Raw genomic sequence first — 24630 nt, forward strand, 5'->3', positions numbered from 1 at the left:
GATTTGCAAAGAGTGTGGGTACGTGATTGTTGAGATTTGCAAAGAGTGTGGGTACGTGATTGTTGAGATTTGCAAAGAGTGTGGGTACGTGATTGTTGAGATTTGCAAAGAGTGTGGGTACGCGATTGTTGAGATTTGCAAAGAGTGTGGGTACGCGATTGTTGAGATTTGTAAAGGATGTAGGTAAGAGATTGTTGAGATTTGATAAGGAGTGTGGGTATGAGATGGATTGTCTTAGATGGTCAATTGTTTTTCTTTCGTTGTCCTTCAGTATTTCTTACATTCCAGTGTCTTTTCCTATTATCCAACATGAGCATTTTGCTACTGGGGCAAAGTAAGGCAAAATTAAAAGCCTGTAGGATTTTATAAATAAACTTTTGCCTGAGGATTTATCCATAAAGGCAATGAGGTTGCTTTCTCTGCTGAAACAGTGTAGGAGGGAAGTTAATGTAACGCCAGCAAGTGTCCACTATTACCATAAAAGCAAAATACTGCGGACGCTGGAATATGAAACAAAAACAGAAAATGCTGGAAAAGCCATGGGCTCTGACAAAGAGTCAACTAGATTTGAAAAGTTGGCTCTCTTCTCTCCCCACAGATGCTGTCAGACCTGCTGAGATTTTCCAGCATTTTCTGTTTCCGTTTCAATATTATCATGTTGTTAATCTAAAATATCGCAGGTAACAAATCCATGAAAGCATTTGAATGATTTTGCATTTGTTTATATGGAGTGTGATTATTTGTTGTATTTCTCAAAGAGAGTTGAAATAAATTGTATGCTGTATGATTGCCAAACCGTGTGTAATTTAGCTCTGCTCCCATCTCTACTCTTTGCCTCCTCTTCTAGATATCAATGAATGCATCAGCTACCCCGGCACCTGCGCACCTGGGACCTGCCAGAATTTAGATGGTTCTTTCCGATGTATCTGTCCACCTGGGTACGAAGTACAGAATGACCATTGCATCGGTAAATAGAATGAAATGGAAGAATGCTGGGTTACTGTTGTGTAGCTGGAGTATGAAGATACAATCCAATTCCCCCCTAACAGGGGTAGACACAGAGAACAAAGGTGGCATTTCCTGAAGCCATGGTTCCTGATACTGACTCTAAGAGAGCTGGGTGACATGGTTCACTGTGCAGCATTGGACAATGCAAGGCTAAAGAATCCCAGAACTAACACTGGTATCATACAGCTCAGTGGAAGCTGGAGATTCTTGGGACTGTTTAGTTACATGAATTAACCAGCCACTTCTGTAATTAAAGATTAAATTCTTTTTTCTCCAAGAAGATTTTTCTCTTTCAGTTCTCTCCTCCCTGCCTGTCTGCATTGACACTTGCTGTTCACCGGCTGCTGGTTTTCAGTACTTCTTTTGACTGCTGAACCTTCTGTTACTTGGGTCCTCATGCACTGTCTGACTGTGCTCGGGGTGTCACACACAGTGACTTTCTAATTTAAAATCCAAAGGCATTGCTTCTCTCTGTAATATGGTGTTTACAAGTGCTGGCTCTCTCTCATATGGGGTCTACTCATTTTCAGTGTTTTTCTGTTCATTGTCCAAGTAGACATTCGTCAAGTGGGAGCTAAAACATGTGACTGTGTAGCCCGTTACTCCAGAGTGGAAGTAACTCAGCCCAAATTAATGCTGTTCTCACCCAACATCCACACAAACCTGATTCATGGCGTGGGTCATTTAGAAACAAGTGTCTACCAAAAATGATCTCAGTTGTACAAATACAACTATTAGATTCATAGTGTGGGATTTTACAGCCGTGCTCGGGCGAGCCTGGAAATTCCTGCCCGAGGTCAAGGAGATTTCTATTGTTGGACCTTTGCCCGCTCCAATTCTGCGGAGGGCAAGGTGGTAGAGTTCCAACCACAGTGTCCAGATATCAATTTCATTGTCTCTGCCCAACATTGTTTAATCTGCACGAGAAAACAGTGGCCAGGATTCTCGACTCAGGTGCACAGAGTCAGAACACTTGCCAGCTCCCTAAACCTGATCCAGGAGAAAGAGACCCTGAAATTGGGAGTTTTGTTCCGGAACGGGAGGCTGGGCTTACCATCTTGGAATGAGTGTGCAGGTTGTCAAGTGCAGAGGTGGACTGGTCGGAATGCCTACCACTGTGCATAGCACTGTGTGAAAACTTGAGAAACAACAATAAAACACAACATATCCCTTCAGCCCTCACCCCCTTCACCTATCCATGCCAATGTATGCACTTGGAGCCCTCCCAACGGACCTCCATATCTTTTGTGCCAAACTGTGCCTCTCTACCCACCTCATGGCCTCTCATACCTCCTATTCCACTATCTACCCCATTGTTCTTCCTACTCATGTACTCTTCCACCCACCAACATGGACCATTATAATCCCACAGCACCCTTTGACCCCCCTGTTGACCCTCATACTTCTATGTCCCTTGGACACCAAATAAAGTTGTGTCTATTGATGAGGTCACTGTATTAAAAACACACTCTCCTTAACTTAAAAAAAATACACTGAAATTCCTTCAATTAATCTCTTATTAAAACAAGCATTTCACTTAAGTACTTAATTGGCCATGTTAAAATTGCCCCTTAGTGTCCTGAGATGCGTAGGTTAGAGGGATTAGTGGGTAAATATGTGGAGGTAAGGCCTGGGTGGAAATGTGGTCAGTGCAGACTCGATGGGCCAAATGGCCTCTTTCTGCACTGCAGGGTTTCTGTGGTTTACTTAATATCTAATGAACGACTTGGAGCTTTCAATCAAGCTGCTCACTTAACAGTCACCCCAATGTTAGGTTGTAAAACCAGTCATGCAGCACAAATCCTATAATGATAATCCTCAGACTTATGTCACATGGAGAGAGTGAAATAGCCAGCAGTGACTTCTTTATTTTAACTTCATACTTTTCAATATGTAAAGCCCAGCTGAGTTAAATACCTTGGCAGTTTTGACAGTTCCAATAAATTTTGAGAGTTCTTTGATCCTGTGACAGTCCTTTGACAAAATGATAGTGTCAAGACGACAAGATGAGTGTAGGATGTCGAAATTTGCTGATGACACCAAGATTGGGGGAACGGCAAATTGTGCGGAGGGTGTGGAGAGTCTACAGAAGGATCTAGATAGGCTGGGCGAATGGGCCAGGAAATGGCAAATGGAATTTAATGTTGGCAAGTGTGAGGTGGTCCACTTTGGTAGGAATAATGGTAGGAAGGATTATTACTTACGGGGCGAAAAACTGCAGCAGGTGACGGTGCAGAGGGACCTCGGGGTCCTTGTGCATGAGTCGCAAAAACCCAGCTTGCAGGTGCAGCAGGTGGTCAGGAAGGCGAATGGGATGCTGGCCTTCATAGCGAGGGGGATTGAATATAAAAGTAGGGAGGTCTTGCTGCGGCTATATAGGGCATTGGTGAGGCCGCAGCTGGAGTACTGTGTGCAGTTTTGGGTGCCGTACTTACGCAGGGATATTTTGGCCTTGGAGGGAGTGCAGAGGAGGTTTACTAGGCTGATGCCGGAGTTGAGGGGGTTGAGCTATGAGGAGAGGCTGAATAAGCTAGGCTTGTACTCGTTAGAGTTTAGAAGAATGAGGGGAGATCTCATTGAGACGTATAAGATGATGAATGGGATGGATAGGATAGAGGTGGAGAGACTCTTCCCGCTCAGAAAGGATAGTAGGACTAGGGGGCACAGTCTCAAGATAAAGGGGGGGCGGTTTAGAACGGAGTTGAGGAGGAACTTCTTCACTCAAAGGGTGGTGAATCTCTGGAATTCTCTGCCCATTGAAGTGGTGGAGGCTGCCTCGCTAAATATTTTTAAGACGCAGGTTGATGGGTTTTTGATAAGAGAGGGGATTAAGGGTTATGGGGAGAGGGCGGGAATGTGGAACTGAGCCACGACAGATCAGCCATGATCTTATTGAATGGCAGGGCAGGCTCGAAGGGCTAGATGGCCTACTCCTGCTCCTATTTCTTATGTTCTTATGTTCTTTTTGACAAGTTTTTGATAGCTTGACAGTTTTTTGACACCTTTGACAGTTCTTTGACATCTTCACATTCTTTGCCAGCTCCAATGTATTAAAACATTTTTTACACACATTGATGTCTACTTTTAACAATCCCAAATGGCATCTGATCTTTCCCAAAGAGTACATTATGTGTTGCAAAAGGTACAGATATACTTCCATTAAAGTATATCTGATCTCTCCCAAAGATTTCCTGGGACATGTCCGAAGGGATACCATACCTCTGCAAAAGGATACCCTGGCTATAAAAGTGAATCCACAATGTTCAGACCTGCTCCTATTGGGTCTAATCTGCACACTTCAGGTTTCAGACACCTACCTCAACAAAAGCAGTAGTGGAGCCAGCTGTCACTATGTACCACGGATATGCAATCTAAAATCTGCTATATTAACCTTTCCTACCACCACCCATCTACCATAAAAATGTGGATATCGGATTTGGGGGCATCCAGAGTTGACCCTCTGTTACCATTTTTGCATAAAGACTATAATTCAGTCTTTTGTTACAATTAATAAATTGGATGAGAGTGGTTAAAAATGCTGTATTAATTTGATTTTCTGTTTATCTGTTTACAGATATTAATGAGTGTGAGGAGGACCCTAACATCTGCCTGTTTGGCTTCTGCACCAATACACCTGGAAGCTTCCAGTGTAACTGTGCACTCGGATTCGTCCTCTCTGAGAATGGAAGGAGATGCTTTGGTAAGTGAGCCAGGTTGGAGAGTGTGCATCCTTGGGCAGGGTGCCCCTCCAATAGGTAGGACATGGGTTTCAGCTGCATGTATATACTCTGGTAAATTGTATGTATTCAGCAAGTGTGTTCAGATGGATTGTACGCTTAATGTATGCGTTGTTACAATGTATATAGCAAAATACAACTCCATTCCATCTGATGAATCTTGCTCCATTTTCATTGACCAAATTCCAAATATGCTCAACATCCACATTATTTGTCAGAGTATCTTAAAGAAGGTGGAAATGTTGACCATAGGACAGCATGAAAAGGATGTGGTTTGGGACTATAGGGTTACCTGAGGAGATTGAGAGCGAGACTGTGTCCGGGGCGGGTGAGAAAGAGTCATTAATGAGAATATATATTCAACAGGAAACTACTAAAAATAATACTATGGGGATAAAAATAGAAAAGACACGAGGATAAGATGAACTGCATCTCAGAAAATTGATGGGGAAGAGACTAATGGAATTAAGAATTGTACCAAAGGATTGATTATTTTTACTATGAAACGTTTCTAGGGCCTACGGGAAATTCAGGACAAAACCTACATTTGCCGCCAGTGTATATGGCTTCTGTTAGGTCTGTGCAATATATATTGAACTCATGGTTTACTCTGGGACTGCAGACTTCTGACACAAGGAAGGTGGGATGGAAGGTTGGCTCAAGTTGCTGCCACTGAAATGTGGATACATGGAGTGTAACCTAGTCAGATCTGGTTTCTGTGGAAAATCAGGCCTCCAGGGCAAATTACGTATGCTTTGCAGCCTTACCCCTCACTGCAATTTTGGGCCCTTCGATTCTATAATTTGGTTAAATGATAGTTAAGAGACTATTTGTCCTCCTCCACCCAAGTTAGACCTTTAGCTCTGAGTGTTAACAGGGCTGAGTTGCGTGTGTAGGGTCAAGGGCGTTTGGGCAGAAATGCCCATGGCTGGGATTTTCCGATGTCATTTGCCCCACCACCGCTACCAGCAAGAACGGAGAGTTTGGTGCTCAGCCAAATCGCCATTCACATCATTGGGACTGGAGAATCGCGGATGAGGCTAGAGAATCCCGACCAATAAGAACATGCTTTTCTAGCCCTATAAGGTTTCTCACTCAGAGGTTAGCCTGATTGGCAGGCACCTCTTCCAATCAGGTAGGGAGTAATCCAGAGTAAGCTGTGGGATCTGTTAGGTGCATTCCGCGATCCCAGGCATGGGTGATTCTCTGAAACCACTATTGGGGGGCAGGGGGAGGTGGTATGTGTCACGTAGCTTCTCTCTAAACTGTTCGTGCCTCTCTTCAGTTTCCAGAGGCCTGAGCATCCCTGACTGACTGGAAAACCCGTGAAACAGGGTTAAAGAGAGGCTGCCAGTCTCATTCAGATATTGAAATTTGCCAACTCCAGTCCTGGCCACTTACCCTTGTCTATAAATCCCAGAGTCAAGACTCAGACTCTTTAAGGACTAACATGATCTGACACTAATCTGTGATTTTTGTACACGCAAATTTCCCCATGTTTCTAATAACCAATACCAACATATTGATTGTTGTTTCAATCATGTTTGGATGATTGGAAGTGTTACGGATAAGATATATTTCAGTAATAGCTGATCAATGTGAACTGAAATGTTCTGATTGTAGTGCCTTCTTAAACAAAGATCAGTCTATCGTAAACTGTGTGCCACTGTGAAACTGTTAATATTTCTTTGGATATTTATTATTTATTGGATTCTAAACCTTTCAGATACCAGGCAGAGTTTCTGCTTCACCAGGTTTGATAATGGCAAGTGTTCTGTACCCAAGGCCTTCAATACAACCAAAGCCCGCTGCTGCTGTAGCAAGATGCCAGGAGAGGGCTGGGGTGACCCATGCGAACTTTGCCCTCAGGAAGAAGAAGGTACATTTCTGTTTTCCTATCAATTGGACTACGTTAGCAGTGCTTGCTAAGAGCTTGATAAGTTAGTGCAGTGAGCTCCTACATCGACTCTGAACTGTATTGGATCTCAGTTTGTATAATAAAAGCCTGGAATTTCCTTGGAATGATCTCCCTTTGCTGTTATGGCTTTACAGAAATGCGGAGAAAACATTGGGTGGGATTTTCCAATCCCTAGCACCTTTCTTCTGGCACTGAGGGGGGTTTGCTATTGGCCATTTGTGGGATCTTCCATCCCCACAGATGTTCGTGGCATTTCACATGGCTTGCCTGTCCTGCCACTGGGTAACCTACTGCAGGGAGTGGGGGAGGGGTCACATTCAGTGGGATCTTCCAGTCCCGCCGATGTCTATGTTATTTCATGAGGCTTGCCCGACCTGCCGCCGAGGAACCCACTTCCACGGTAGGTTTTGTCTCCACGGAATCTAATCCTGCCAGTGGGTAGACCCAGAAAATCCCAGCCCTGGTTTTCATGCGAGTGGGTAATTCCTGGGGAATTGTGGGCATATTGATTGAAACTTCAGGGAGGCTCAGTCTGGGTGAGAGAAAATATGAGGCTGCTATAGATTTTAAAACAAGTAGGTCAGAACATTACAGTCGCCTGAACAATAATCTTCCAAAGTTTGCTGGATTTGGGAATGTTTCCTTTAAAAGAGGCAATTACTCTGCTATGGGTGATAGAGAGATAACCCTGCCAGGAAATTCTAGGATGTTTTAGTCTCACATCTGTTATCAGGAAATTACCATCATTAAGAATAGAATGACTGGCAGCTTGAACATTTTCAGCTGATGAGAGAAAGCCAACATAGATTTGTAAAGGGTAGATCTTGCCTGACAGATCTACCTGAATACTTTGAAGAGGTGACTAAAGCAGAAGAATGGCTTTGAATGTTAATAACATGGACTGCCAGTAGGCATGCTGATGAAGTCCGCCATAAGAAACTACCAGATAACATTGCAACTCAAGGAAGCGAAGACAAATGACTAACCTGGTTAGAAAACAGGCTGAGTGGCAGGAGGCAGAGAACAGGAATAATGGTGTACGGTGGCACAGTGGTTAGCACTTCTGCCTCAAGCGCCAGGGATCCCAGTTCAATTCCCAGCTTGGGTCACTGTGCGAAGTCTGCACATTCTCCACGTGTCTGCATGGGTTTCCACCAGTCCAAAAGACGTGCTGGCTAGGTGCATTGGCCATGCTCAATTTTCCCTCAGTGTACCCAAACAGGCACCAGAGTGTGGCGATTCGGAGATTTTCACAGTAGCTTCATTGCAGTGTTAAGCCTACTTGTGACACTAATAAATAAACTTTAAACTTTAAAACAGATACTATCCCTGGCAGGAAATAACCTGCGGTGTCCTGCAAGGATCTGTTTTTGGGACCTCAATTATTCTCTGTATTTATTAACAAATAGATGGTGGGCTGGAAAGCCACATATCCAAATTTACCAAAGACTCAAAGATAGGCAGCACTGAAAGCAGTGCAGATGGAAACATACAATTCTTAAGAGATATTAATTAATCAACTGAATGTGCAAAACTGCGACAAATAGATTTCAATACGGGAAAATGTGAGGCTATTTATCTTGGACATCATAAGGATACGATGGGGTATTTTCTAAATGGTGAAAAACTAGAAACAGTGAAAGTCTAAAGAGACTTAGGGTGCAAGTCCATAGATCATTAAATTGTCATGTACAGAAAATAATCATGAAGGCTATTGGGATTCTGACCTATATATCTAGAGATCTAGAACACAATAGGGCAGAATTGATACTCAGCTATACAAAGGCCTGGTTACACTATATCTAAATATTATCATCAGTTCCGGGCAGCCCACCTTAAGAAAAATATATTGGAGAGAGTGCAGCGTAGATTTACCAGAATTATACCAGGACACCAAGGTTTTAATTACCTGGCAAGATTGTACAAGTGTAAAGTCACCATAGTCCCAGATGACTGTAGGCTGCTATCCCCTTCGAGGGCGGGGCAGCTGACTGGTGGTGATTTAACCTGAGGATTACCACATCACAGGCAAGGGGCAAGGTTGAAAAGGGTATGAATAACCTCAGCCACTGCAGAAATTGAACCCGTGCTGTTAGCATCGCTAACCAGGTGTCCAGTTAACTGAACTAAACCGACCACACTAGAGTTGTATTCCCTGTAATTCAGACAGTAAAGGCAGAATTAGTTCAACATTTACAGTGTATTGAGAACAGATAGAGTAGATAAAGGAAATTATTTTCACCGATTGAGGAATCTAGGACTGGGAAGCAAGTCCTAAAGATGAGAGTCGAAGCATTCAGATGTTTGGAACTCTCTTCTGCAAATTAGGATTGATGCTTGATCAATTGTTAATTTTAAATCTGAGGCTGATAGATTTTTATTAACCGCAGGAATTAAGAGATGTCGGTTAAAGGTGGGTAAATGGAGTTAGATGAAATATCAGCCTGGATCATACTGAAGGGCAGAACGGGTTTGAAGGGCTAGGTGGCGAACACTTATTCCTATGTGTTATAAATCTTCGGAGGTAGATGTCCCTTCATCAAAATTCCTTTATTCACAATTCCAACAGCACAGCACAGAGTGCTATCAGTCAGCAGTCTACCTCCGGGAGTGCCAGAAGAAATACAAGGAAAGTTTCCCTGATTGGCCCATCAATTGACTCCTTAATCAGGGACTTCATATTCCAATAGACCAACCTCAATGGCCTGATTGAAATAATTACACTATGTCTGTACGCTATCAGTGCCTGAGAGACACAGGACTTCTGGATAATATGAGGGCCCTCAGTGGGGGGGAAAGAACATATGTGCATTGATATGTTTTAATATCAGTTTTAGGTGAGGAGATACAGTAAGAAGGTAATATTATTATTTTAGAGGCTACAAGATCCTGCAGAATCAACTGCAGATTCTTCCATTGGGTTGTACTTAGTGGATCTAGTGGGCTCAGTCCCAGTGATTTACATTTAATTATATTCTGCTTCCCATTCTGTAGAATCCCACATTGTTTCTGCTAACATAAGGACAGGCACTGCTTGGAGCTGCTTTTAATAAGTTTACTTTTTTTTCCAGTTGCTTTCCAGGAGCTGTGTCCTTACGGTCATGGTGCTATCCCTGGCATCGGTGATACTCGTGAAGGTAAAACTGTGTAAAATTCACTAAACTTAGTTCTATATTCTGCCCTCTAAAGAGGATAAATATTGCTGCATAGCAGTTACAAGAATTGGAATTGAAACAAAATAATTGATACTTTCACTGTCTCATCGCAGAGATTGCCTCCTTCAGATCACATTCAATCAGTAATCATTCTTGACCTTTCAATTTGACTTGCTTCTCTTGTGATTTTCATTTGCTAATTACTTTCTAAAGTATATCTGTTCAGCTTTTAATTCTTTGTAAGCTTCACTCCGGACACATGTCATTTTTCCCGGCTTTTATAAAGGGTAGCCTACCGGAAAATACTATCCTGCAAAAGGTTGCAGTGTATTGAACATCTGTGAATGGGTAATAAATTAAGCCAGATTGTGGCAGTCGTTGTAAGGTCACTGTTATGTATGTGGGGTGTAGCCTCTTTAAGGGGACGAATCAGATGACCCAGGGCGAGGGGTGACCTCCCCAGAATGATGAACCCACTTTGTTCCTGTAGCTTACCTTAGCATGAGTTCTTTTGAGCTACCCCTCCAGTAGTCTCCGATTTAACAGTAACCAACACAGGACAACATCTGAGGCAGGGGTGAGGGAGCACAGTGGGCTTCGCTGTATGTGTGCATGTGGGAGGAAGAATGTCATTATAAGCATTGCAAGAAAATGTCCCCTCACCTCTGAGTAGGTGATTTATAGGCACTGTTTTAAAGTGGATAAATTGCTCTTTAGAAAATTGGTACAGGACCTTTAATCCCTGAACCACAGTTAGCAACCTGATGGGAGATTTGAAAGATTAGTCTAGATGGACAAGTGGTCTTCCACTCAACACATTACTCTCTTACAAGATTATGATAAACTTGAGATTCCAAATAAGACACTTTTTAAATATTCATTTTTGGAACATGGTCACCGTTGGCTGGCCAGCATTTATTGCCCATCCTAGTTGTCCGAGGGCAGTTGAGAGTCAACCACATTGCTATGGCTCTGGAGTCACATGCAGGCCAGATCAGGTAAGGATGGTATGCTTCCTTTCCTAAAGGACATTAGGAATGGGTTTTTCTGACAATTGACAATGGTTTCATGGTCATCAGTAGATTCTTAATTCCAGATTTTTGTTTGAATTCAAATTCCACCATCTGCCATGGTGGGATTCAAACCCAAGTCCCCAGAACCTTAGCCTAGTTTCTGAATTAATAGTCTAGTGATAATGCCACTAAGGCATCACCTCCCCCAACGTGGTTAAACGCTGATGAAATAATTCAAGTCCTCCAATCCCTATGTACAACAGTGAGAGTAGTTACAAATGTTCTAGGTTCTGCTGATCTTTGTTTTATTCCCCCACCCTCTCCACGATAACCGTTGCCTTGAACTGACAGATTAACATGGAACTCCTGATTTTTGTTTCCCTCTTTTTAAGATGTGAACGAGTGTGTGGAGAATCCTGGAATCTGTGTTAACGGGCATTGTATAAACACGGATGGTTCCTTCCGATGTGAATGCCCGTTTGGATACAGCCTGGATTTCACTGGAGTTAACTGCGTTGGTGAGTTGCTCGATGTGATGGGTTACATTTGGACAAAAGTCATGTAAAGGAGAACAGGTCGTGGATTAGAGCTTAAAATACAAAAGGGTGCAGGGAGGGGTTAATGGCTTTTCTTTTACACAAACGGCTATTAGAATATGAATCCATCCCCACAGCTGAGACAGTCACAACATTTAAGTGAAAGTTAGATAAACAGAGGTAAAATATTGAGGCGTAGCAGGAAAGAGAAGAGAAACAGAATCTCCGATGTGGAGCTAACAGGGATTATGTGATTTCTGCTGAAACCAGCCTGATGCTGTGATAAATAATAAGATCAATAATTCTCAGCTTCAGGACTGGTCGTAGCTTCCTGAACAGCACTGAGATTGTCCCCATTGGCTGGCTACAAGAACTGTCAACAAAATATCCCTCGCCTGAGAGATACACATGACCAACTGATGTTGAACATAACTTCCATGAGACCTTGGATGGGTTGCTGAGTAGCAGTGTGGACTGGGGACTAACGCAGTCTCTCCCAGACACAATGCCACCTATCACAGTGTGCCAAATTCAATGTCTGCTCCCGTGGTGAGTTAGGTGATGGTGGAGGATGGGGGGCATTTAATCAGATGGGAGGATGCAAACAGGAGACCTTGCTGCTTTCCTATCTCGACCCTGATTAAGTCCATAGCAGGACAGCCTTCCCACCCCAGTCCCAATTGCCATCCTTAAATGGCCTTTAAATGCCTTCCTGCCATGGACTTAATCAGGATAGAGGAAGGAAGATGACAAGGACCCCAGGCGGCATCCTCCCATCTGATTAAACCTCCGGGTTGTGGAGAGGGGGAGTGGTCCCATATTCAAAATCACTTGGTGCCTGATTGAAGGACCCAGCATCAGGAGGAAGTGGGGATTAATGGGGCTGGGGAGGGATGTCCATTGACAGCCACATGCCTGGCTTTACTGTTGAAATCTCCATGACTCCCACCCTGGGACACCCACTCCTGCCATCACTCCCCTGCGGCCTGGGATCCAGCCTCAGGCCTCAGCTGGATTTTAAACAAGTGGCGCTGCTGTTCAATAAAGATGCTGGCCTCTGATTGGCCAGAGCTCTCAGCAGGCAGGGCCTCCGCTCCTGGAGTCCTTAAACCAGGGAAGGCCCACCGCTGCCCAGTTAATTTCCGGAATGACACCCACAATGGCAGGTCTTCCCTGAAAGAGCCAACTTGGGGCTCTTGCTGGCCCTCCAGCGGTGGGCAAGATTCTAGTCCCTCTGTTAAATACTCCCCGCAGGATCTACACCCAGAGTACCTGCTTCAGCTGTCTGTAGAAATCTGGATAACAGTAGAAGCATCCACTGGGAAACTGAGGGGCAAAAAATAAAATATTTTTGCACAGATTGTCAAGATTAAACAGATCATTCCAGTTTCCTGAAGGATAGCGGTCAGTGTGGGACTGAGCAATAAAGAGCAGGGGTCACCCCTGCTTTGTGTCAGCTTCTTTAACACAAGCCAGCTGGCTCGCTTCCATTAACCTCAGTGCTCTGAGTTCCAAAAGAGAAGGAAAAGGAAGGGAAAATCAGTGGGTCTTTGCTGATGGTCTCCATCTAGCGGGAGTGCGGTCACATGTGCACATGGAGATGATGAGCATTAGTGTCTTGGAATTCGTACCCTCAAAGCGACACCTCACCCTTGGGAAAGGAAAGATGATAGATTTGGAAGGAAGGTTTCCTGCAGAAAACTGTGAAAAGTCAGTATGACTGGATACCTTTAACATAGTATATTATAGGGCAAAAAACACATCGTGGACTTGCAACCAATTTTGGCAGCAATATTGACCATCCGACTTGTTAGTTACTTTCAATTTCTTTACCCTATTAATAGCTCCCTACCTTCTTACGCTGTTGGTATCTGCCAATTTTCTTACTTTTGAGATCCTACTTTCTCCCTGTTGGCAATTCCTTATTTTTTCATATTATTGTTATGATTCCTGTAGAAACCAATAACTTTTTTAAAGATACTTGAGTTCCCGGTCAATGATTGGCAGGATCACATGACAAGATTTCAAGTTTGGAGACTTTCATTGTACCAAACAAACTCAAAGCAACATTTATGAAGCACTTTTTGTCGGCAACTTAAATTCTAGACAAAACATTTTCCCATTTATCTTTCAAAATGACTGAAAATATGCCTCCTCGGTTATACTTTACTTATTCCTTAAGTGGACACTTCATTCTCCAGGAATAAGTCCATAGCTATTCTGAACTCTTGATGAAAAACTTCCTCTTTCCTTTTCTAGAACTTTTCCAGTTCTGCTCACCAAACTGACTTTCATGGTTAGAACTGTCCTGGAGATTCCTCCCTCCAGCCACAGTTAGGTGAATCTTCCAGCCTTTGGATCGTCACAAATATGAACTCCCACCAGCATTCTGTGTGGTAAACAATAGAGAGTGGTTACCTCTATCTCTCTGTTCATTCTTTCTCTCACAGATTCTTGCACATTGACCCTGTCTGTAAGATTTAGGAATCTATTTTGAAAACCTGCAACCTGATCATACAATGGCTTCCTATGGACTATTCTCTCCTAAAACCCTTCCCTTGGCAGCATGAGTCACATGGGCTTTGTATCTTGGTAGAAAAGCCAATTAACTAGTTTTAAATCGCTAACTCCATCCTATCATAACATTTATTAGATAGTTTGATATATAACTGTCCATAAAACTTGGTTTTTCTAATATTTCCCTGTGAGACTTGGAGATTAACAGCGTACCCATAATCATCACTGATGCCCTTGCCATTGACTACAGGTGTGGGCATGTGAACATCTTGCGTCTTCTTTCTGGTAAAACAATCTGGACCCCCTTTAACCTTTAACAGCAGTATTTAAAACATGTCACGTGAGCACTTAATTGTTCCATTTTGCACTGAATTAAAGAAAAAATCACCAAACACAGATATATAAACCTGGAGTTTGTAACTCTATTCATACCATCCTCTTTCCCCTGTTGACCTCTCCCTAACACCTCTGTTTTTCTCCACACATTTCCTCCACTCTGCTGATCCCTCACTAATCCGCCACACCATTGCTCTCTCTCGAAGTACTTTCCCTGCTGGACCTTCCCAAATTCCTCACTCCTCTGGCCTCTTGCTCATCCTGACTTTCCTGGCCTCTCCTATATTCCCTACTCTGCTGTTCTCTCTATTTCCCTGGCCTCCTGTCTCCTCACCTATCCCAGAAGGATAGCAAACCACATTGCAGCATCTCATTCATTTTGAATGGTCCCTCCTGCGATGCTGGCTGTACGTTGTTGATAGAAGCTTTGGGGCAGGAACAGCACATACACCAGAATACAGAGAGCCTTTTCCAAGAGGTTTGTCAATACCCAGTGCTGAGTGTGGCCTTTGTGTCTAGATACTGATGAGTGCACCATTGGTAACCCGTGCGGTAATGGAACTTGCAGCAATGTTATTGGAGGGTTTGAGTGCGCATGTGACGATGGATTCGAACCTGGCCCAATGATGACGTGTGAAGGTAGGCCAAACATTTTAATGACTCAAGTTACGGAAACTGTTCAGAGGTGAGGTTGATACTTTTGCTTTGGAAAGGATAGCAGTGAGTGTTAATTTTGAAATGAATACTCACAATGTTTAATTTTGAATTGGATCCTGGCGATGACTGATTTAGGAACAAAAACTCTCAGGATGTCCTCCTCTGCACAAAGCATGAATGGTCACTTGGATAGTGTAAGCTAGCGTGAGAGCTGGTATAAGAATCCTCAGAGAGACTGCGCAAGGTACAATATTCTGTTTGTGTTTTCAGATATCAATGAGTGTTCCCTCAATCCCCTGCTCTGTGCATTTCGCTGCATCAACACCTATGGCTCCTATGAGTGCACTTGCCCTGGAGGTTACACTCTGAGAGAGGACCACAAGATGTGTAAAGGTAAGGGAAGGAGACACTGAGCTCTGACACAGCATTAACCAGCTACCAAATATCAGCTTTCTCCAAACTGCCTTCATAAACTGATTGGAAATACTTATTTAAATAAAATATCAGTGATTCGACAAGAAATCAGTTATTAAACCTGGCATTTGTTCTTGGGAGATTTTTTATAATAAACTGGAAGGAACTGATTTTCTTTCATTATGTGGATTATTTTAACATGAGCCAAAGTGTCTGTTCAGGCAGTTATATTAACCAGGAAAACACACCAACATCTCTTCTGTCTATCAAGTTGTTTGATAACAAAACCAGCTGTGGAGTGACCAATTCCAGATGTGTGGTTATCACTATCAGCTGTGAAATGACAAAAACTAGCTGTGGAGTGATCCACTCGAGTTGAGGAGTGAAGAAGTCTGACTGTGGAATGATCTGATCCTGCACCAGTTCAATCTGATATCTGCCATGGAGTGACCCGCTCCCTCCGTGTAGTGACTCATCCGTTTCGTGGAGTGACCCGTACCTTTTGTGGAGTGACCTGCTCCCTCTGTGGAGTAAACCATCCCCTCGGTGGAGTAAACCATCCCCTCGGTGGAGTGATCCACTCCCTCGGTGGAGTAAACCATCCCCTTGGTGGGGTGACCCGCTCCCTCAGTGGAGCGACCCACTCTAACTGCAGCATGTCCAGGTCCAGTGTGAATGGCCCAGCAAAGATGTAACAGGTTCATAACCTGACCCGACTCCTGCTAACAGCTCCTACACCCGATTGAACAAGGTTACAGCTGGTAAATGGGGCTTTCTCAATATGGATTAGGTCAGGTATGTAGGCATAATCAGTTTGTAACAGCATGTTTTGGATATAAATTAAGTATCGCGTGACTGAACTTGTGTTTGTAATTTCACAGGTGAGAATTTCAGTTCTTTTAATGATCATTTCCATTCTTGTGTCGCTCACTGGTTCAGTCAGTAACACTCAAAGCGAGATATCCCCAGTATTGTCCAGACTGCTTGGTAATTCTGATATCACTGATGCACTGCCCAGTGATTCACTGAGAAGTGATGTAAGTAATAATGGGCAGGAAGCCCATTACAGGAGGTGTTGGGTGGCTGTGAGGAAGGTTTATGCCTTGCTGACAGTGCTTATCCCTGATTACAGATTTGGATGAGTGTTCAGAAGGATTCCACGATTGTGAGTCCCGAGGAATGATATGCAAGAACCTGATTGGCACCTTCATGTGTATCTGCCCACCTGGAATGATGCGAAGACCAGACGGAGAGGGATGCATGGGTATGTCGTCCTGTCTTTCTGACAGCTTGTCTGCTTTCTGGTGTGCGCGACTGTCCATGTGTCCATCCGTCTGTCTTAACTGTATGTTTGCCTTCCTGACTTTGTCTGTCTGCATGCGCTTGTCTATCTAACTGTGTGTGTGTGTGTGTGTGTGTGTGTGTGTGTGTGTGTGTGTGTGTGTGTGTGTGTGTGTGTGTGTGTGTGTGTGTGTGTGTTTCACGTATTCGTGTGCTTATTTGTTTGTATAACTGTTTGTCTATTTGTGTGCGCTTGCCTATCTAACTGTGTGTGTGTATGTGTGTCACGTGTCGGGGTGTGTGTGTTTCATGTGTCGGGGTGTGTGTGTTTCACGTGTCGGGGTGTGTGTGTTTCACGTGTCAGTGTGTGTGTGTTGGTGTGCTTATTTGTTTGTATAACTGTTTGTCTATTTGTCTGCGCTTGCCTATCTCACTGTGTGTGTGTGTGTGTGTGTGTGTGTGTGTCTGTGTGTGTGTGTGTCTGTGTGTGTGTGTGTGTGTGTGTGTGTGTGTGAGATTTGTCAATGTGGGTGTTGGTGTGCTTATCTAGCCATCTGTCTGTATAACTGTCTGTCGGTCTGCCTTGTCTATCTGTCTGCCTGCCTATCAAATTGTATGTGTGTCTGTTTGAGTGTGTCCTGTCCATCTGTAAACCTGCCTGTCTGTAAATCTATCTATCTAATTGTGTGTCTGTTCTTGAGCCTCTCTGTAACTGGCACCAAAATTCTCCGGCCATTCCCACCGGCAAGATCTTCCGGTCCTGCTGTCGGCGAACCCCCACCCCGGGATTCACGGTGATGAATAAGATGAAAAACCCCGTTGACAGCAGTGGGACCGGAAAATCCTGCTGCTGGCCAAGGGCGGGCCACCTCTGCCACCAGGAAACTTGTGGTGGACGGCATGGAAAATCCCAGCCTGGATGTTTCTCTGCTGGTTGTTTTTTTTTTGTGGTCAGTTTAGCTGAATTTAGAAGGTTTATAGTTATTTCCGGGGAGATTATGACCTTGATACCCTTCCTCCAGTTTATGGCTGAGTTGGATTGGATCTCGACCAAGGGCAAGCCTGCTGCTGCAGCAGGATTGGCATCACAGAATCAGAAGAGGGAGCAGCAATGAAAGGGGCACAGCAAATGCCTTACCCTATTCCGTACTGATTAGACTCGGGCCTCGAGCTGATTAGTCTGTGGGGCTGCTACAGAGAGATGAGAGAACAATGTTTGGCATCCAACAAAATAGGAGGTTCACCACCAGTGCTCCAGTAATTACTGCCAAACTGTCCTTGCAGTTCTCAGGGTTATCAGTAGCAGAGTACAGAAATTGAGCGGTTTGCCTGACTTTAACTGTCCTCCCCTCCTTGGGGTAACTGGGGTCGTCAGTTGAGTAGGAGTGTGGCCAGAGACCTTGCTGTATAATTTAGGACAAATTAGCACAGACAAATTTAGACCAATGATTCTATATGTAAGGATTAAAAACATGAAGGTCGGAGCTCTATCACCTTGCCCGCCACCCGGAATCGGAGTGGGTGACGGTCCGACAACAGAAATCCCCATTGACCTTGGCAGGAATTTCCAATCTCGCCTGAGCAAGGCTGTAAAATCCCACCTGTATTCTGGGAAATATGAGTCTGTTTCAATTATGAAAAGTTGCATGTCTGGTCTGCTTTGCATATCTCTGATTTGATTGATGCTAAACCTTGTTGAAAATGTTGATTTTATTTCGAGTTGGTACCTAATTCTGGAATATTCTGACATTCTGATTAACTGAGCGCTAATAGAGAATTATCTTGTACCGAACAAGATCCCAATTTGTTACCTGTCAAAAAATTTGACCTGAAATAGGCTTGGATAACCAAACAGAAATTTCCAGTCTACTTTCTCCATGTATTTGATCCAAGTTCGCTGTTGAGTGAGGTCACATATGGTTAAATTTTAAGGAATGTTACAGTTGAATATCTGAATTTGAGCTTTGCTCATTTGTAGCACTGATGCTCTGACTCATGTCCCACACCCCAGTCTGGGGTCATCTATGATTTGGAGATGCCAGCGTTGGACTGGGGTAAACACAGTAAGAAGTCTCGTAACACCAGGTTAAAGTCCAACAGGTTATCTGGTAGCACAAGCCACTAGCTTTTCAGAGCGCTGCTCCTTTGTCAGGTAAGTGGGAGCTCTGTTCACAAATGGGGCATATAAAGACACAAACTCAATTTACAAAATAATAGTTGGAATGCGAGTCTTTACAGGTAATCAAGTCATAAAGGTACATCTCTTTAACCTGTGCTTAACCCTCTCTCTATCACATTGTCTGTACCTTTAAGACTTGATTACCTGTAAAGACTCGCATTCCAATCATTATTTTGTAAATTGAGTTTGTGTCTTTATATGCCCTGTTTGTGAACAGAGCTCCCACTTACCTGACAAAGGAGCAGCGCTCCGTAAGCTAGTGGCTTGTGCTACCAAATAACCTGTTGGACTTTAACCTGGTGTTCTGAGACTTATTACATCATCTAGACTGACAGTTCAGTGCAATACTTTGGCAGTGTTGTCCTGTCAGAAGTTGCTTTTAAACTGGACATTAAACCGAGGCCCTGCTTGTCAGTTAGGTATATTCAAGATTTCTTGGATCTATTCAAAGAAGAGCAGTGAAGTCTCTTAGTGTCCTGGCCAATGCTTCCTTTTCAATCAGTATCTCTAACATAGCTTAATTGGTTGTGGGATCTTACGGTGTGCAAAATGGGGTAGCACGGTGGCACAATGGTTAGCACTGCTGCCTCACAGCGCCAGGTACCTGGGGTAGATTCCCGGCTTGCGTCACTGTCTGTGTGTAGTTTGCACATTTTCCCCATATCTGCGTGGGTTTCCTCCAAGTTCTCTGGTATCCTCCCACAGTCCAAAGATGTGCGGGTTAGGTTGATTGGCCATACTAAATTGCCCCATAGTGTCGGAGGGACTACTGGGATAAATGCACAGGGTTATGGGAATGTGGCCTGGGTGGGAATGTTGTCAGTGCAGACTTGATGGGCCGAGTGGCCTCCTTCTGCACTGTGGGGATTCTATGAAAATGGCCAACAGAACAATGTATTAAATTATTTCATTGTTCCTGAAACATTGCTGAGAGATGGAATAAGGTGTCATCTATAAATACAGCACTTTAATTCTCACACACACGAGTTAACTTTCTTTTGGAATGTATCCAGATGAAAATGAGTGTCGCACTAAACCGGGGATATGTCAGAATGGACGGTGTATCAACACAGTTGGCAGTTACCGGTGTGACTGCAATGAAGGATTTTTGGAAAGTCCATCAGCTACAGAATGCCTGGGTAAGTAAGAACCTCGAAACATAAGATCCACCGAAAATCTCTTGTTAATTAATATAAATAAGAACATAAGAACTAGGGGCAGGAGTAGTCGCCATCTGGCCCCTCGAGCCTGCTCTGCCAATCAATAAGATCAATAAGCCAACCCTCTCAACTCTGGAATCAATCTGGTGAATCTCCTCTGCACCCCACTCCAGTGCCAGTACATCCTTGCTCAAGTAAGGAGACCAAAACTATACACAGTATTCTAGATGTGGCCTCACCAGCACCTTATGTAGCTGCAACATAATTTCCTGGAGTTTTTAAACTCCATCCCTCTAGCAGTGAAGGACAAAATTTCATTTGTGTTCTTAATTACTTGCTACACTGCAAACCATTTTTGCGATTCATGTACAAGGATACCCAGGTCCCTCTGCACAGCAGCCTGCTGCAATTTTTTATCATTTAAGTAATAGTCCGTTTTGCTGTTATTGCTACCAAAATGGATGACCTCACATTTACCAATATTGTACTCCATCTGCCAGACCCTTGCCCACTCACTTAGACTGTCGATATCCCTTTGCAGACTTTCAGCGTCCTCTGCACACTTTGCTCTGTCACTCACCTTAGTGTCATCTGCAAATTTTGACACATTGCTGGTGGTCCCCAACTCCGAATCATGGATGTAAATTGTAAACAATTGCGGTCCCAACACTGATCCCTGAGGCACACCACTAATCACTGATTTCCAACCAGAAAAACACCCATTTACCTCCAGTCTTTGCTTTCTGATAGTTAATCAATCCTCTAACCATGCTAATACATTACCCATATCTTATGCAGCAGCCTTTGGTGCAACACCTTTTCAAATGCCTTCTGGAAATCCAGATACGTCACATCCACAGGTTCCCTAATGTCCACTACACATGTAATATTCTCAAAGAATTCCACCAAATTAGTTATCTGCCCTTCATGAACTCATGCTGTGTCTTTCCAATGGGACAATTTATGTCCGGATGTCTCGCTATTTCTTCCTTGATGATAGATTTAAGCATTTTCCCTACTGTAGAAGTTAAGCTAACCGGTCTGTAGTTACCCAACTTTTGTCTACCTCCTTTTTTAAACAATAGCGTAACATTTGTGATTTTCCAATCTGCGGGAATCACCCGAATTTTGGTAAATTACCATGATTGAATTTGCTATTTCTCCCCCCATCTCTTTTAGTACCCTGGGATTCATTCCATCAAGGCCTGGAGAGTTGTCTACCATTAGCCCCATTAGATTACCGACACTGCTTCTTTTGTGATAATGATAGTTTCTAGGTCCTCAGATGCCTTCTTGTTATCAATTTTTGCCATGTTATTTGTGTCTTCCACTGTGAAGACGAACACAAAATACCTGTTCAATGCCTCAGCTATTTCCTCATTTCCAGTTATTACAACCCCCTTCTCATCCTCTAAAGGACTAATGTTTACTTTAGCCACTCTTTTTCATTTTACATATTTGAGAAACTTTTGCTATTTGTTTTTATATTCTGAGCTAGTTTACTCTCATAATCCATCTTACTTTTCTTTGTAGCTTTTTCGTGGCTTTCTGTTCACTTTTAAAGATTTCTCAATCCTCTACTTTCCCACTAATCTTTGCCATTTTGTATGCATTTTCTTTCAATTTGATGTCCTCCTTTATTTCCTTAGAAAGCCATGACTCATTATTCCTTTTTCTGCAGTCCTTCCTTTTCACTTCCTTTTTGCTGAGCACTGTAAAAAATTGCTTTGAAAGTCCTCCACTGTTCCTCAATTGTCTCACTATTAAGTTTTTACTCTCAGTCTACCTTAGCCAACTGCTCCCTCATCCCATTGTAATCTCCTTTGTTTAAGCACAAGAAAGCAGATAATCCTGAAATTGTAAGGAAGAAATTGTCAGAAGTAACACAGGGTGAGGGATGATAAGATCAGTTAGTAAATATTGAATAGACTGTCTGAGACACTGAGCAGTAGTTCCTTCCTTTGTTTTCTGGAGATGCCAGGTAATGCGGATATTGCTGGCTCATTTGTTCGTTGGCATTGCCAAAGTCAAATGTTTGCGCAGCAAAACTGACCCTGTCCAATTACCATTTCAGAGAGTAACGTGTGTTTGGGGAGGGAGTTTCTGTGTGTTTGGGGAGGGGGTTTCTGTGTGTTTGGGGAGGGAGTTTCTGTGTGTTTGGGGAGGGGGTTTCTGTGTGTTTGGGGAGGGAGTTTCTGTGTGTTTACGGAGGGGGTTTCTGTGTGTTTGGGGAGGGGGTTTCTGTGTGTTTGGGGAGGGAGTTTCTGTGTGTTTGGGGAGGGGGTTTCTGTGTGTTTGGGGAGGGAGTTTCTGTGTGTTTGGGGAGGGGGTTTCTGTGTGTTTGGGGAGGGGGTTTCTGTGTGTTTGGGGAGGGAGTTTCTGTGTGTTTGGGGAGGGAGTTTCTGTGTGTTTGGGGAGGGGGATTTCTATATGTTGGGGCGGGGTGTTTCTGTCTTTTTGGGGAGGGGGTTTTTGTGTGTTTAAGGGGGTGGTTTCTGTGTGTTTGGGGAGGGGGGGTGACTGTGTGTTTGGGGAGGGAGAGTTTCTGTGTGTATGAGGAGGGGGGTGCCTGTGTGTTTGAGGAGGGGGGGTGCCTGTGTGTTTGGGGAGTGGGGTGCCTGTGTGTTTGGGGAGAGGGGGTTTCTTTGTGTTTGGGGAGGGGGGGTGTCTTTGTGTTTGGGGAGGAGAGGGTGTCTGTGTGTTTGGGGAGGGGGGTGTCTGTATGTTTGGGGAGGGGGGTTCCTGTGTGTTTGGGGAGGGGGTTCCTGTGTGTTTGGGGAGGGGGGTATCTGTATGTTTGGGGAGGGGGGTTCCTGTGTGTTTGGGGAGGGGGTTCCTGTGTGTTTGGGGAGGGGGGGTATCTGTATGTTTGGGGAGGGGGGTTCCTGTGTGTTTGGGGAGGGGGTTCCTGTGTGTTTGGGGAGGGGGTTTCTGTGTGTTTGGGGAGGGGGTTTCTGTGTGTTTGGGGAGGAGGCGTTTCTGTGTGTTTGGGGAGGGGGAGTTTCTGTGTGTTTGAGGAGGGGGGGTGCCTGCGTGTTTGGGGAGAGGGGGTTTCTGTGTGTTTGGGGAGGGGAGTTCCTGTGTGTTTGGGGAGGGGGTTTCTGTGTGTTTGGGGAGGGGAGTTCCTGTGTGTTTGGGGAGGGGGTTTCTGTGTGTTTGGGGAGGAGGCGTTTCTGTGTGTTTGGGGAGGGGGTTCCTGTGTGTTTGGGGAGGGGGGTATCTGTATGTTTGGGGAGGGGGGTTCCTGTGTGTTTGGGGAGGGGGTTCCTGTGTGTTTGGGGAGGGGGGGTATCTGTATGTTTGGGGAGGGGGGTTCCTGTGTGTTTGGGGAGGGGGTTCCTGTGTGTTTGGGGAGGGGGTTTCTGTGTGTTTGGGGAGGAGGCGTTTCTGTGTGTTTGGGGAGGGGGAGTTTCTGTGTGTTTGAGGAGGGGGGTGCCTGCGTGTTTGGGGAGAGGGGGTTTCTGTGTGTTTGGGGAGGGGAGTTCCTGTGTGTTTGGGGAGGGGGTTTCTGTGTGTTTGGGGAGGAGGCGTTTCTGTGTGTTTGGGGAGGGGGGTTCCTGTGTGTTTGGGGAGGGGGTTTCTGTGTGTTTGGGGAGGAGGCGTTTCTGTGTGTTTGGGGAGGGGGTTCCTGTGTGTTTGGGGAGGGGGGTTCCTGCGTGTTTGGGGAGGGGGTTCCTGTGTGTTTGGGGAGGGGGTTCCTGCGTGTTTGGGGAGGGGGTTCCTGTGTGTTTGGGGAGGAGGCGTTTCTGTGTGTTTGGGGAGGGGGTTCCTGTGTGTTTGGGGAGGGGGTTTCTGTGTGTTTGGGGAGGAGGCGTTTCTGTGTGTTTGGGGAGGGGGTTCCTGTGTGTTTAGGGGGGTGGTTTCTGTGTATTTGGGGAGGGGGAGTTTCTGTGTGTTTGGGGAGGGGGTTCCTGTGTGTTTTGGGAGGGGGGTTTCTGTGTGTTTAGGGGGGTGGTTTCTGTGTATTTGGGGAGGGGGAGTTTCTGTGTGTTTGAGGAGGGGGGATGCCTGCGTGTTTGGGGAGAGGGGGTTTCTGTGTGTTTGGGGAGGGGGGGTGTCTGTGTGTTTGGGAAGGGGGATCCTGTGTGTTTGGGGAGGGGGTTCCTGTGTGTTTGGGGAGGGGGTTTCTGTTTATTTGGGGAGGGGTGTTCTGTGTGTTTGGGGAGGGGGGGTGTCTGTGTGTTTGGGGAGGGGTGTGACTGTTTGGGAGGGGGGTTCTGTGTGCTTGGGGAGGGGGGTTTCTGTGTGTTTGGGGAGGGGTGTGACTGTTTGGGAGGGGGGTTCCGTGTGTTTGGGGAGGGGGGGTTTCTGTGTGTTTGGGGAGGGGTGTGTCTGTGTGTTTGGGGAGGGGTGTGTCTGTGTGTTTGGGGAGGGGTGTGACTGTTTGGGAGGGGGGTTCCGTGTGTTTGGGGAGGGGGGGTTTCTGTGTGTTTGGGGAGGGGTGTGTCTGTGTGTTTGGGGACGGGGGTTCCGTGTGTTTGGGGAAGGGGGTTTCTGTGTGTTTTGAAGTTTCTGTGGTTATGTATGTTCTTGTATCCATATCCATGTTAGATGTTTCATGCTGTGTAATAAATATTAGGTGATCAGCTTCATTTGATCTTTAATTTGCAATATTCATTGATTATGCATCAGACTCCAGAACATGGATCCCAGTTACAACCATCGATGTTGATCTTCACTTGTCATGAAGTCCATCTTCACCTGAAGCTGTTGACTGGA

At 44.8% G+C, this 24630-nt stretch overlaps 1 protein-coding gene across 1 annotated transcript in view; it reads left to right on the top strand.

Moving 5' to 3' along the window:
• The window catches only part of fbn3 (fibrillin 3), a 227294-nt gene that overhangs the window by 177968 nt on the left and 24696 nt on the right, over positions 1–24630 (top strand). Inside the window, exons 48-56 of the mRNA XM_080212943.1 lie at positions 848–967; positions 4583–4708; positions 6472–6624; positions 9735–9800; positions 11224–11349; positions 14740–14859; positions 15148–15270; positions 16424–16555; positions 19765–19890. Coding sequence (XP_080069069.1) covers positions 848–967; positions 4583–4708; positions 6472–6624; positions 9735–9800; positions 11224–11349; positions 14740–14859; positions 15148–15270; positions 16424–16555; positions 19765–19890 — 1092 coding nt within the window. The remainder of the gene's footprint in view (positions 1–847; positions 968–4582; positions 4709–6471; positions 6625–9734; positions 9801–11223; positions 11350–14739; positions 14860–15147; positions 15271–16423; positions 16556–19764; positions 19891–24630) is intronic.

Source organism: Carcharhinus amblyrhynchos, chromosome 26 (genome assembly GCF_965287045.1).
Source record: "Carcharhinus amblyrhynchos chromosome 26, sCarAmb.v2.hapA, whole genome shotgun sequence".
Lineage (NCBI taxonomy): Eukaryota > Metazoa > Chordata > Chondrichthyes > Carcharhiniformes > Carcharhinidae > Carcharhinus > Carcharhinus amblyrhynchos.